Below are 14,805 nucleotides of genomic sequence, written 5' to 3'. Positions count from 1 at the left end.
TGTATTTCCAGGCAGATCATGAGGTGGCCCACAGGAGCCGCAGCTCTTGCAGCGGGGTTGCATCAGTCTCGTCAGATCAGATCTGGCCTGTGCAGCTGTGAACACCACCCCCCCGAGCATCTCATGACTAACACGGTGAAACCACCTTCACATTTTAGAGCGCAGAGGAGACAACCGAGCTCATATTTACCAACAGCCAAGGACATGTGTGACATAGTCGGCTCAGATATCAGAGTGTTACGGATTAGGGGATTTACAGCACAGAATCAGATGACATGGCCTCAACCTTGGCCAAAAGATAAGACTGCTAGTTAATAGGAAACTAGTGATACAGGAGAGAGCTAAGGCAAAGTACAGTTTTCACTTCAGCCCTTTAAAAAGACAAACAGTACAACAATCAGACAAATGTGTAGTTCAAAGCATTTTATTGCATTTTTTTTTTTTTTTTTTTTTAGAAAAACAATACAAAATTCTGTAGCAACTGTCATAAATGTTGCCTTGAGTGAACTGCAATCATTCACATGGTACAGTAAAGTGCTTATTTTAAATCAAAAATATTTTTGTATTTAAAGGATGTATTTATTTTAAATTTCTTTCCATGAACACAATGGGCTTGGGGTGATCCAGACAGTGTTAAAATCTCCACTCTTCATTAAAGAATTGAGGACTGAATCAATTTAGAATGACCCCACACAGTGTTCATGAAATGAACCTTTTATAAAACATCTGATCAATGTTGCTGGATTGCAAATGCTTTTGCCTGTGGGCTACATTCAAATCATGGGGAGGTTGATGGACTGTCCATTTGAATGAATGACAGGGTTTTAACACTTCCTTACTTCAAAACGACGTACAATATAAAAATTGCGAGGCTTAAGGATATAACTTTGTCCTGTTGTCCCCCCCCCCAGTAAAAGACAGTCCAAAAAAAAGCTACTGCCATTTGACAAATGTAGAAATGGTCATGACCAAGAAAACTCTTATACCATTGAGGATATTACAGAGTACAGCCAAAATCTGTGCGTTTGAGTATTCAACCCTATCAAAAAAGTAGGGACCAACTCGTTTGATGCTCAATAGGGAGAAGAAGGCAGAATACTGAACTGTATAGGTATTTTCAAAACCCCAAGATTACCTTGATCATCAGCTTAATGCTTTGAGATTACCAATAGCAAAGTAGTTTCCCAAATGGAGAAGAAACAGCTGCATACACAAATTCAAGTAAGTCTTATTATAAGACATAAAACCCCCATAATGATGCATCTGTAGAAAGGTTTTAGAACTATTACAGTGTCCTATTATCAGCATAATGACACCAAGAGAGCAATTTCCAGAGTACCGTCGCAGCATTGCTGGCAACAGGAAATGGACAATCAGAAGTCTGCACTTCTAACTGCTAGGTGATGATCACATGTTCAATGTCACGACGTGAACCCTCTTTGGTGAAATGGCTAGTGTTGTGAGACTTAATCACCAGTCCATTTCCTGCAAGTTACAGAATGAGCTTTAACTTAATCTGAATTAATAAAAAATAAAAAAAATTATTGCCAACTCTTGCACATAGAAAAAAAAAAAAGAAAAAAATACTTAAAAGCTCTCCTTCACTGGGCATGAACGCTCCAGATCAACTAGACAAACTCTTTCCATCTCACCTCATACTCTGAACAAAACAAGGAAACATCCGGTGTTTCACCTGAACTTAACAGCACCTGCATGAAAATCACCATATAGAAAATAAGCTTATTAACAGCCATACAAAAAAAAAGGAAAAAAAATAAAAATCAGTGTGGCACAATGACATGGAGTTTTCAAACCTGAAAAATAAAGTAAACTTAATACAGCTACATGTCTGTGGAAGACTTTTTTGTTGTTTTTCTTTTTTTGGAATGTTTTTCCTTTTTTATGCTTTTTTTGAAAAAAAAAAAAAAAAAAAAAAACCTCATCTGACTTATTTTGTAATGAGAATTTATAATATTTTGAAAGGGGTGTCTCTCAAAAAATTTAACAAAAAAACACAATGGTGAACCTTTTGTGAGGGGTGGTCCAGATATCGATCAACAAATGACACATGGGTCGTGTTGGCCAAAATGTGCTTGTCAAACCCCTGAAAGGAGTTTTAACCTTTACTGAAAAAAATATTCAAGGTTAAATCAAACTCACCAATTAAATTTGTAGAAACAAAAATACAAGTTCTGGTTGTGGCAAGGGGATATGTCATAAATTCTTTACAATGAAAGTAACACAGACCCAATTCCACCCTCCAAGCCATTTAACAATAAACTTGTACCAACATACCAGATATACTTCAGCACTAGCTCACACATCTAGTTTTGAGGTGGCCATGCATCATAACACAAGTAGAATAGTTTAATTCAAAACTATTAAACTTGGCTGATGGTCTCAAACACTGAAAGATGTAGCCACAGATAATTTGGCATATATGTTCATGTGATAGACTGTATGAATGGGTGCAACAGTAAGTCATAGCTGGGTACAAACATTCTTTGCTCTCGGAGCATTAAGTGCGTGGCCATCAAGCTGGATGAGTGCGTGTTTTATCTCAGACATTTACAGAGACTCTGTTGAGGAATTTATCTTAAAATGGAGACAAAAAGCTTTGAAGTCCCGAGGCATATAAATGGACCGCACCAGGCACGGACAGCATTGGCTTCCAACCCCTTGTACTGAATCCCTTTCGAGACAAGAACAGCCTTCATCTTGGCATATTGCATAACTTGTACCTATGTGCAGATGGGCCATTCATGCATATACATACAGGCAAAGAAAACATTCCAGATAACTTAATTCACAGTGGGTCCAGTTGTAACGTGGGAGCAGCACAACAGGTTGTCCTTTGGTGTCTGAGCTTAGTTTCGAAGATAAGTGTTTTGCTGTCTTCTGAACTGAGTTTTATGAAAAAAAATAAAAAAGGAAAAAAAGAACATAACTTAGAAAACTCTTCTTTCCCAAATCCTGAACTGGCCCTCTCCAATCTCAAAATGCAAGTGTGTGTGTGTGTGTGTGTGTGTGTGTGTGTGTGTGTGTGTGTGTGTGTGTGTGTGTGTGTGTGTGTGTGTGTGTGTGTGTGTGTGTTGCAGGCCCTGGGCTGATGTGCTTCAGAAGTGCTGCAGGAGGGCAGAAGGCATTTAGAGGAAGGGCATCTCCCTTTACAGCGAGGCAAAAAAGCCTGAATGGCAGAGGAACCAAGGCCAGCTAGAGTGAGAGAGGGGGGGCTAGGATTGGGGAGAAAGAGTCTCAGGTTAGTCTTCGATCCAGACTTAATTCTTAACGGAAGGTCGGAGGTCACGTTTGACAAAGTTCAGGCACAGTCTCCCATAACGAGAGGGGCCAGGAGATGACGGAGCTCTGCAGCAGAGACGGGCCCTCCCTTGAGCTGGCTGTTTTGCTCCCTGCGCCTAGCCAGCTTGGAGTTGGAAGGAGGAGAGAGGCGCATAGAAGAGCCTGTAGCGGTGACAACAAACGGGACTTCCTGCTGCTGCTGGTCTTCTATGCCATCTTGTTCAGCCAGCTGCCGGTTCACAGCCATGGCCTTGTCAGCGAAGAATGTCAGATCCCTGGCAATGCTGGTTCTAATGCAAGATAAGACACAAAAATGGTCATCAAATTAGAAATCCTCAAATTGTAGGGCAAGTAGACAAAAGGTATTACAGTCTGTAATGAACGCTTTCTCACCTTTGATGCAGGATAGATGTTGATAAAGTGTCAGATGCACCCTGAGTAAAATAAAACGAAGAGTTAAAACTTCAGTACTTACTAACCCTAAACATAGAGAATGTCTGTCAAAGACATGCAAAAGATGGTTTTAAACTTACCCCCTGCACCCAGGGGTGCTGCAGCACCTGGCTGGCACTCAGGCGGTTTTTGGCATCCCTAACCAGAAGTTTGGATATTAGGTCTTTGGCACTTGAGGAGATGTGAGCCCAGTCTTTCTCTGGAAACGCGTATTTTCCTTCCTGGATACTCTCAAACAGTGTGTTCTAGAAATGGACATTAAAACATGAATCAGTTACTTTAACCTGGATGGATAAGATGCATTGTTTAAGTTACACTAAATTTCCCAATGAAAGACATACAAAATCTGAGGGCTGAATAATTGTGTCAAGTTCTTACCTGGCAGGTGTGGCAGGGCTCCCCTAATTCCCAGCCACAGTCACCACCACAGCGGCCCACAAACGGTGGATAGCCACTCAGCATGATGTAGAGGATGACGCCAAGGCTCCACAGGTCACAGCGCTTGTCATAAATTGTGGCCTCCTCACTGAAGGCCTCAACCACCTCAGGCGCCATGTACTCTGCTGAGCCACACTGTGAAACAAAACAAAAAAAAGACAAGTTTGTTAACCCCAGGGATGGGGGGAAAAAAAATAAAAAAAAAAAAAATAGCAAAAAGCAGCTACTATAGCAGGGGCTGCAGCCCACATTCCTTCGTTCAGCTGATACCTCGTGGTTACAAGTGTGAAAGCTTAGGGCCCCTTCAAGGGGCTCTGTGTTGGGAGGGGGCAGCCTATGTGACAGTCACATGCTGTTGTGCAGTAATGGATTCATGTAATTGAATGTTTTATAAAAAAATTAAAAAAAAGTAGGAACATCATGTACAATTACATTCCAGGGTTGAAGGACTCGAGGGCTACGCCATAATGAAGCAGGTTGGTGTGGATGGGCAGCAGCACTGACTCACTGCTGCTGCCCATCCAGCTGGACACAAACTAGGCAGAACAGGCTGAGGGCAATGGTTGGATCAGCTCTGACTGCACCTTGTTATGTAGCTAAGAAAGAAATTAGGCCAAACACTGAGCAGGGAAAAGAGGATTGTTGTCCTGCAGAGCCAGTGACTGGGCTGATCCCTCACCGGTTATGTAACTTGGTGACAAACACCGAATGCGGTTTTAATACTTGAGGAACAGAAAAGGGAGCAGGTAGCATATTTCATTGTTGCCTTGTATCAACCATCTACCTCTTCCAACAACAACTTTTATAGTCATATGAAGAGGTCTTATGTCAAGAGTTTGGATTCTTTGCGATTTCCAGAGGATGACCTAAATAAAGACAACTATTGGTATAAATTCTGAGAACCTGTTTCAAAAGCAGAGCTCTGAATCCTGGCCTATATCCTTCCTTCCATCCGGGGGGCGAGCATGTTTACATTGAGCAGGCATCTATTGTGTCCTAGTACCATATCCCAGCTGTCCCTAACTCCTCCTCCACCTCTCTACACCCTTATGTAATGACATTTGCTGCACAGGAATCTCATCTCAGACAAAGCTGCTTCTGTCAGAGAGAGAAAAAAAAACCCAACCCCCACGTTTCCACCATCAACATAATCATGTCTGGGGCGACTGCCTCCATAGACAAGACCCCAGGATTCAGGCCAAATGCAGCTGCCACAGAAATAAAAAGACCCAGGCACAAAAGAATATATTTGCCTACCAAGGTGACCCACAACTAAAAGGCAATGTGATAGCGGTGCTCAACAAACAAAACCAGCAATCGAGGCTAATCTGGTTCCAAAGCCATCCAAATCAAATAGACCAGTCAGGGTAAAGATAGCCAGTCAAGGGCTGCCAGTAATGAGCTGAAGCAATAACAGCAATCTAACATTTGTCCTTGTGCTGCTGGTGCAATCACCTTAACAACTTGCATCTGCCATATCCTCCTCAAACTTTCATGCAGATTGCTGCATCAGCTGATGCTGCTACCACAGGATTTGTTGGCAGCGCAACCTGGTGCTTTCCTAAAACCATGTGACTAGTCAGGCCATACCGACACCACTGAGGATACACGCCTCTGCCGTTTGTAGACTACAGGATTATCTGATGAGGCTTACAGGAGAAGTCCTGTTCTGTCGTCATGAAGCTGAACCTAAATCTGCGACAAGTGACAGTCCCTTGATTTTTTTTTTTTTTTTTTTTTTTTTTTTTTTTTTTTTAAACTGCCTCAGGAGCTTGTTTGTCTTTGTGTCTTCAAGTTGCAAGTCAGCCCCAGTTCCAAACTACTGCACATGAGCGTTGACATTTGGGCAATCTGATTTATTGCAGGTCTGGCAAACATGCAGGCAGTCCCTTGCGCAGAGTTCTCAGTAAACTAAAATTAGCTTTTTCCTAGAAAGGACCCACTTTTCTTCCGAGTGCATTAGAGAGCACATATCCACGGTAAAGGTCTAGGTTTTCAAACGGCCGCTAGATACAGTTCATTTAACACATTCACTTGGAACAGGAACATAAGCAATAAATGGAAAAGCATGTTATATTGTGCAACAGCAACTGTGGGAATGTGGGCAGTGGAGTGGGGCAATAGTGAGACGAAAATCAGATAACATTGTTCCTGTGATCAGGGCATAGAAAACAAGCTAAAGCGCATGAGCAGACTAGTGTTTGTCCCTCCCAGTTACCCTCCCCCCTCCCACTGGTCCAGCCAATCACATCTCAGTTGCTAGGTATAGGGGGAAAGACTAATATTTCTAGAACATGCCTTATGCACAGCCTTTGTATAAAAAGCATAAAGAAAGTGCAGACAAGCACAAGCGTGGTTGGGGCCACTGGGCGGAGACTAAGCAGAAAGAGAGGGTGGATGTTTTTCTCTCATACCACAGGGAGTTTAAGGGAAATGAACAAGAGCAGGGTGCGTGTTTTTGTTTCAGTGCAACTTCATACCACAGGACATGGCCTTGTAATTGTCGCTATAAGTTTCCTGCAACCTTCAAGGATATCATATTGTGCTCTGTCCTCAGGCATCAACTTTACTTCCACTAAAAACTACTTTGCATGAGAAAGTCTTATCATTATATTCAACAAAACGTCAGGATGAAATGGTAAAGAAGCAATCCACATCAAATAGATAGGTGACCCATCTGCACCAAACACACAAGAGATCATTAAGGCCCAACATTGAACTCTGTGTAGTCTGAACACATGAGGCCTGCAGGGCTTTAAAACTATCTCCCCTTCGAACAGTCCAGGGATGGGCTCGATCTATTAGTTCTGCTAAAGGGAGATTCAATTACCAGTGGAGAAAACCCCCCACTCACCCTTACATTCCTGCAGGCTAAACGTCACCTGCTCTGGTCCATCTATCCAGTCCCCCCAGGCAGCGGGCAGACTGTGTGTGTGTGTGTGTGTGTGTGTGTGTGTGTGTGTGTGTGTGTGTGTGTGTGTGTGTGTGTGTGTGTGTGTGTGTGTGTGTGCAAGGGGATGACTTTTCTGGACGGTGTTCTGAGGATTTACTTTGTGTTGCGACGACAGCAGGAGAGCTAAACAATCATTAGCCCTTAACTCAGTCCACAATATTTGCAACTGATAAGCAACAGGACGTTGACGTTTAACTGAGGGATATCTATCCCAGTGTTGCTGATACCTCAGCACGATAAGGGAAGGTAAGCTGACGGTGAAAGCTGCCTGATTGGGACATTCAGGAAGCAATCCATGACAGTTCAGAGAAAACTCCCAACACTGAACTACTGTAACCTCAACTGAACACAACATATTCCATCTTCCAATCGGTGAGCTGCCCTGCAGTTAACGCCACTGAGGACTGCCCAATAGGCAACCAGCCAGTAGGACCTGATTAAGTAATTGTTTTTCAATCTGTATCTACCGTCTTAGCTACACTCCTACATTGTTTGCATGCTTTTCACTTCCTTAGCACTGTCCCATTCATAAAAGCACCTCAAACTGTTTGGCAAACCAGACAAGAATAATATGCAGGTGGACTTACAGGAGTGAGGAGCTCAGGGGTGGAGATGGGTGAGCTGTCGCTGTTCAGCTTGATCCCACTGCCCAGGTCAAAGTCACAGATCTTGACCGGGGAAATCTGACAGAGAGATACAAGTTCAGAATCATTCAGTTTAATCTACATTTTGATAAATTCATATAATATCTACTTGTGGGGCCAAAGATTTATACAGTTATTTATCATTAACAGGGTTCATATCTGCATGATTTTAGAGCCCCTCATCGCACTTATCTTATTAGTTGCCATTTGAACTGAATTTGGCTTAAAAATGTTTGTGGTAAACTCACCTTATCTGCACTCTTACAGAGAATGTTTTCAGGTTTCAGGTCTCTATGTGCCATTCCTAAAAAAAAAAAAGATAGGAAACCAATCAGTCAGTTTCAAAAGCAAGGATTTTTTTTTCAGTGCCAACAAATGGGGCCTTGTGTCCCATGGTCAGTTTGAACAAGAAAGAATGAAATGTTCTGTAACTACAGCATTAAAATCCATTTCATGGTTGTTGAGCCTTTTTGGTGATCATGAGGAGCAATAACATTTTTACGCCATTTTGTACTCGTGGTCTTACCCTTATTATGCAGGAAATCTAGTGCGCTGGCAATGTCCTGCACAACAACACTGGCTTCCTGCTCACTGAAGTACCGTCTCTTGTGAATGTGTGCCAAGATCGACCCTAATGGGGACAAAATGATGTGACCATATCAGCTCTCTGTACAAGTAAAAAGCATAGAATTACTGCTTTTTGACACACTGACACAAACAATGGTCTAAAGACTGCGCGCATGCATTACAGTGATGTTTCAAAATAAACAAAGATCTGATGCAGGCATCCTGCAGCAGCTATAATTCACAAACCTCCTCTAAGCTTCTCAAACACCAGGTAGAATTTGTCTTCCTCTTCAAAGAACTCCACCAGCTCCAGGATATTACTACAGAAAAGAAGAGAGCAGTATGAGCGTCTGTCAACAGTCATCTAGTGAGCATTTAAGTTGATTTATGCACTCTAATAAAGTAAGAGGACTAAGAGGCTTTAACAGACTAAGATTCAGCCCAAATTGGGTCGGTCAGTCAGTCTGTGGTACCGTCTCCATACATTCATCAGATAATACTTTGGTTGGTCATGACAAAAGGACATTACCTGTGGCCCTGGCACTGATAGAGCATCTCAACCTCACGGAAGACACGGCTGCGGCTGTGACCCGGTCTCTTCTCAATGATCTGTAACAGAACACAAGTTCAGTCACATTATCTAAATATATATATGGACAATGTTGGCAACGAATCTGACTTCCATATTTTCCACAACAGTAGGATGGAAATCATGACCGATACCGATTAAAAAGCTGGCTTGATATCAGTGACAATGGGGTATATCTTTTCAATTTACTTCTGTTTATATACTATATATACACACACACGACCTAATGGAATTTCATTTTCCGTTCAAGTTTTGAACACGTTTCTGCATTTAAAAGGTTTACAATTTTTTTTACCAATTGCTGGTGCACAATTTATTATTTTAATAAAACTTTTTTTTTTGTAATTTATATCTATGTATTTGTTAAATTCATAAAAAAAATGCTCTGCTGGCTAAAAACAGAGCCAGTCTGTGGTTGGTTGAAGGCCATCCACTCTTCACCACAAAACCCCACCCGTGGTTGTGTTTACTGTATAGCACAGGGTGTACATTCCATATACCGAGCTCTGGAGCTCGTTTCCTTCCAGACCAGAACAGCATGTTCCTCCCTTTATCCCACCCTGTGACACAGCTGTAAAGATAGTTTAACCTACTTTCAGTGCTGCCTGCCAAAGCAGAGACAACAGAATGCAACAAGCCACGGCATCTCTATATTTAGCACTTCATGTGTGACCCACATTTAAATCTTAAATGCTCTTAAGGAGCCTTGCGTGTTCTTTGAAACACCTCATAGGCTAATCCAAAACCGTTTACGATAAACAAAAAATTATCACTAAATATAACTTTGTGCTGCCTTGAACTAAACCACCATGGGCCCACCAGCTGCACGATGCCCTGCCAAGAGAGACAGAAAGATAGACTGCTGACACAGAAGCAAAAGGCCTGAATTTTCCAGCCCTAGCTGGTTATTGTCTGCCAGGAGGCTGTGTATGTTTCTCTTTCCTGGTAGCTGGATTACAGCTGCTATTGAAGCCCAGTGGGGCCAGAGTTGCAGTGTGTATGTCTAGGATTAATAGACAGACAAGAGGCCTGTGAGCAGTCCAAAGCCTCTGCACTATTCCAGTCTGAGTCAGCAGCACAAACAGCCCCCCCAATCAGCTCCCTGATAATGACACGCAGATAAAAAAAAAAGTAACTGCACAACATAGCTGACAAGTGCATTATCAACACGATAAAAGATCAGAATTACATAAACCTGCTGCAAAACAAGGCCCACGCCAAGTCATGCTGCATGTTCAATCAACAACCAAGTGTTGGGAAATGCTAACTTTAAGGAGAAGGACTTGTGGGCGAACAAGAGCTTCATATAGGCATGCACTGCACAGACCTCTGCTCACCCTTGGTGCTCTGAGGCTTTTGTTGCAATTGCAACACAGGGAGCTCACACATACTACTCACCCCAGACTGAAGGGGGAGGGGAGAGACAGGACATCTGGCAGTAGCCCCCTCAGACTCCTAAATGACCTCCAATAACTGCCGTCCCTCCTCCCCCAGAGCTCTAAAGTCCCAAGGGATCTATCAAACCATCCCCAGGTAAACTACGCTAACAGAACACAGTCGCATGACAGAACGTGTGCTCCGATTCCTCGGAAATATTAATTAGTACGATATAAACACTTGCCCTAATGGGAACAAGTCTTAACCTGTCAACGCCTATTCTCAAACTTTAACAAAACTCAAGTGCAAATAGGAAATAATTAGAAATTTAAAAAGAAATGCTTGTCGCTTATGCCCACTGTGGGATGAGTAGGTTAGGGGCAAACATTTTACAAAAAAGAAAAACAAGACAAAGTTCAACTTTCAAAGAAAAATCTTTCACAATGTTTTGTTTCTAAAATTGAGGAAATGAGCAGTATATATAAGAAGTGGAAAAAAAAGGAAGTCCCCAGGAGTCAAGACACGTATTCACAAGGCAACAGCCCAATTGGATGCAAAAAAAACCTGCACAGAGTAAGGAGAACAAAGCAGTGTAAACACCCTGGGTCACAACCCTCACCAAGCGCCCCTCCTTCCGCTCTATGTGAGTTTTGTTTTGGCACAGTAACCAGTACATTATGTTCTCACAACGAGCGTCCTCTGTAGGCAATAGGAGTAAAGCAAAAGGGGTGGGTGTAACCCTCCCAGCTCTGTGATAGGCTGGCCATCTGTAAAAACATTGAGGGGGAAGTGTATAACAGCAACTAGTGTTGCACACTCAGAAAAGAAAAAAAAAAAAAAAAAAAAAAAAGAAAAAGAAGGAAAGAGTGCAGCAGTAGCACAACACAGATGAGAGCCTGCAGACATCCACTTTAGAAAGCTGAACTAAGAAGAAATAGGAACAGAAATATCCTTCCCCTCAACAACATTTCTAAAGAACGACCAGAGCAAATATGTCAACATAGACACACATCCCGCAGCAGGGATTTCTTACATTTAGCACTTAAACCGCATGTAATGGCACGGGGCTCCTTTCTGTGCAAAGGCATTTCATCATTCTACTCGTGTCTCAAATTTAATCAAGCGCAGCCTTAGAAATGTAACGCCTCCATATTGATCACTAGCCATGGTACCCCTCATATACAACAGGCAAGTGCTATGTGGCAACCACGACATTCACAGACTCGTGAGACAGAAGCACTGACTTGCTGAAATCAAGATGTCATACATTAAGTGTGTGAGAATGTCCGTTTACCTTGACAGCATACTCCTTGTTGGTGATGAGGTTGAAGCATGTCTGCACTCTGGCATAAGCCCCCTCTCCAAGCAACTCTTCATGGAGCCTGTAGACATCTGTAGCAGAGTTTCACGTGTCAGCAGAAGCTCTCTAAATGCACTATACAATGTTTTGTGAAGTGGTTTTTTTTTTCTACATAATGATACTGGAAATAAAAGCTCATACCCTCGAATCGTCCAGAGAAACTGTCAGTTGCCCGGCAACGCTTTTTCTTCTTGTTTCTCTTCTTGGCATCGGGGATGTCAATAGGCTGGCTGGAGGGTATGTCTGTCAAAATAGGAGAGCCTACATTATCATGTGCTAGCAAAAATCTACCCAAAGAAAGCACCAAAAGGGAAAATTTTATATGTAAGGGCAATCAGGGTGTTGAGAACAATGATGCCAAATTGGCAAAACAAGCCTCAATTAATGAACAGCGCAATTCTTGCAACTAAAGCATTATCGATTACACTGACAAAGTTCACAGATAACAGTTACAGTTTAAAAAACATTTAAGTTAAAATACTCACCATGTCTTGGGGATGAATCAAAATTAAATGACGAATCTATAAGATGGGATCCATTTTTGGTGAAGTCGTCCGACTCAAAGGGATTCTGGCCCTAGAGAATAATGATTTGAAAAATATGCTTGTTAAGGTATGCAATCTTATCAATTTATATATTTAGCTGAGCGGATCAATTGTTAGTCATAACTGAAAAGAGCCCTTGTTATCTCTCATCCTTAAATCATAAAGTAGATAGGGGTTGGAAACTTTTAAAACTATTATGAATGCTTGATGCAAAGCCACCAGATAATGCCAAGGCCTACAGCAGTGCACCATAACATAACACAAACATAGATATTGCTTAATGTGAAAGCAAGCGCAACAATTCCTGCAACAGTTTTAAAAACTCTTAGCTGCCCCCCCCCCAAACTCATGTAACACTTCCATTACTGAGCATACACTGCAGCCAGGCCACACAGCATATTTGATAGCCATAAGATGTGGGAGACCAACAGATGTGTTTATATATAGCGAGGTGAGGGCCTCCCATACATGCTGACAAATGTGCTGTGATTATAGAGACTTTCCAAAAAGGCATGATGATGATGATGATAGAAGCTCTTCATCCTCATCAGATCTCACACTCACCTTGAAGGAGCGGTGGAACCCAGTCACCTCGGTGATCTTGTTTTGCACCATATTTGCTTCGATTTGGGGATAATTTCTTTTTTGGCGGATTCGGCGGCAGCAGTGGTTCTTTGGGAGGATGGTGGGTGGTGGTGGGGGGAGATCAATTTACACTTCTCCAAAACAGAAAGACGTTTCAGAGAGAGGCGTAAGTGATCACACTGCGCTGTCTGCTCAGGTTGCTGCGGCGTTTTATACGGGAGCCCTGTGGACAATAAAACACAAAACACAGCGTTACAACCACCATCATCATCATCATCATCATCATACACCACAACGTACAGAAAAATCAGCAGAGTAGTTTTAATACATGCTTTGCTGTATGAACTTGAACACTCGCTGTGTTCGTCACGTGTTCATCACAGAGTGCAACAACAGTACCAGCTGACGTCACAGCGCCACCATGTTTTGCGAAACCGTTCAATCGGTTACAGCCGCTTAACTCAGCCGCGTTAAGAGGACATGACACACACACACACACACACAACTCACGTACACACTAAAGTAATAGCAGCAACGACATCGTAAAGCCATGCCGTTCTCAGGTTAACAGTGACGTGTGCGTGCTCTCCGTTGGCCGCTGCCGACGTGACGCGAACATTAAAGAGCTCACGAGCTGCGACGGGTTTAACTGTAACGTCAAGAACCAGCCGTTAGCGTGCATTGATGCCGTGACGTCACAGTGTTCCGAGAAAAAAAAAAAACGGTTACATTTTAAATTGTCAATACAACGGTCTGTGCGTTCTATATTTTTTCTTGGTACTCACCCCGTTGTTAATTTTATAGCTCCAGCGTTAGCGTCGTTGTTTGACCCGCTGCTTCAAAAGCCGCAAAGGACGGTCGACGGGGGGGGAGTGAGTGGTCGCCTGATTGTGAGTGCGTGGAAGGTGGTGAAGGAGAAACGACGCAGGTGCTTTTATAACCTCCCCGCTCGACTCCTCCTCGTCTCCTCCTCGTCTCCTCCCTCCTCAGGAGCTGCAGCGACACGCTGGACGCGTCACGTGCTTTCTGGAAACGGATATGCCCGGGCTGGGTTCCGTTTCGTTTTCTCCGCAACCATTTTCACCACTTCGCGATGGTTAAGAAGCATAAATAGCTGCTGGACGTGGTGCAGAAGTCATACAATAAGACATACCTTCATGGAGTATGTCATTTTAATTGTTTAATATCGACTGGGGTGAATATTTGACCGTAAATCGGGAATAAGTGTGGGACCATAAATGGTAACACACACGAAATGGTACGCATCCAGTGAGCTCTGTTTTGTCCTAGGGGCCTTACCACGGGACGTGTTGGGGAAAAACACGGCGTGTACGTGCACGTCAACATGGTCCACCCCCCCCCCCCCGTCCCCCCCACGGCTGATCCGAGAAAATAGATGTCAATGGAGGAGGAGGGGAGAGACGGGACGACTCGTAGACAGACCAGATCCACCAGTTTAAGACTAGTCGGCGTTCAAAACATAATAATTATGCTTCTGTCAAAGGAGGTCAAGGCCGTGATGTAGTATGATGAAAGAACTGATTTTTTTTTCTGTTTTAAATATATAAACAAGGAGCGCGTTTTAGTATCACATACACAGTCACACACACACATACACAGTCACACACACACATACACAGTCACACACACACACACACACACACACACACACACACACACACACACACACACACACACACACACACACACACGAGGTCTCTTCAAGTAAAAGTCCTGCACTATAAATGTTTCCTGAAGTACAAGAAGCATCAAAATGTACAAGTATTACTCCAACCAGTCATTCTTCCTTGCAATGTAAAATGACTCCCATTGCAAGGAAGAATGACTGTTCTAATACTGAATTGTTATTACCGATTACTGTGAATGCAGCATTTTTGATGTGGCTGCTTTAAGTAAAGTTACATTTATAGTGTTACATACCGTTTGGTAGTTAGATGACCATCAGATTTTATAAGCTGAACATCTGTTTGATA

The 14,805-nt window shown here is 42.8% G+C and overlaps 1 protein-coding gene across 1 annotated transcript; it reads right to left on the bottom strand.

Moving 5' to 3' along the window:
- Positions 1 to 399: 399 nt before the first annotated feature.
- Positions 400 to 13,704, bottom strand: mknk2b (MAPK interacting serine/threonine kinase 2b). Its single transcript, XM_054602472.1, has 14 exons — positions 13,597 to 13,704; positions 12,791 to 13,034; positions 12,167 to 12,257; positions 11,823 to 11,924; positions 11,616 to 11,713; positions 8,885 to 8,964; positions 8,602 to 8,675; positions 8,315 to 8,419; positions 8,037 to 8,092; positions 7,732 to 7,827; positions 4,132 to 4,326; positions 3,834 to 3,998; positions 3,694 to 3,734; positions 400 to 3,590 (listed from the first exon to the last, which is right to left on the bottom strand). Exons 2-14 carry the CDS (start codon positions 12,839 to 12,841, stop codon positions 3,320 to 3,322), a joined length of 1,425 nt encoding a protein of 474 aa, XP_054458447.1. The 5' UTR covers positions 12,842 to 13,034; positions 13,597 to 13,704; the 3' UTR covers positions 400 to 3,319.
- Between the last annotated feature and the right edge of the window lie 1,101 nt (positions 13,705 to 14,805).

This window comes from Anoplopoma fimbria, chromosome 8 (assembly GCF_027596085.1).
Source record: "Anoplopoma fimbria isolate UVic2021 breed Golden Eagle Sablefish chromosome 8, Afim_UVic_2022, whole genome shotgun sequence".
NCBI classification, from domain to species: Eukaryota; Metazoa; Chordata; class Actinopteri; order Perciformes; family Anoplopomatidae; genus Anoplopoma; species Anoplopoma fimbria.
Note: the sequence above shows the minus strand (reverse complement) of the source record. Positions and strands in the feature narration are given on the sequence as shown.

Excerpts from the sequence above, each read along its gene's own strand:
- mknk2b (XM_054602472.1), bottom strand. The coding sequence starts at position 12,841 with ATGGTGCAAAACAAGATCACCGAGGTGACTGGGTTCCACCGCTCCTTC. Across the intron at positions 12,258-12,790 it reads GGTTCCACCGCTCCTTCAAG|GGCCAGAATCCCTTTGAGTC; the intron begins GTGAGTGTGAGA and ends ATTATTCTCTAG. Across the intron at positions 11,714-11,822 it reads TTTCTCTGGACGATTCGAGG|ATGTCTACAGGCTCCATGAA; the intron begins GTATGAGCTTTT and ends ACTCTGCTACAG.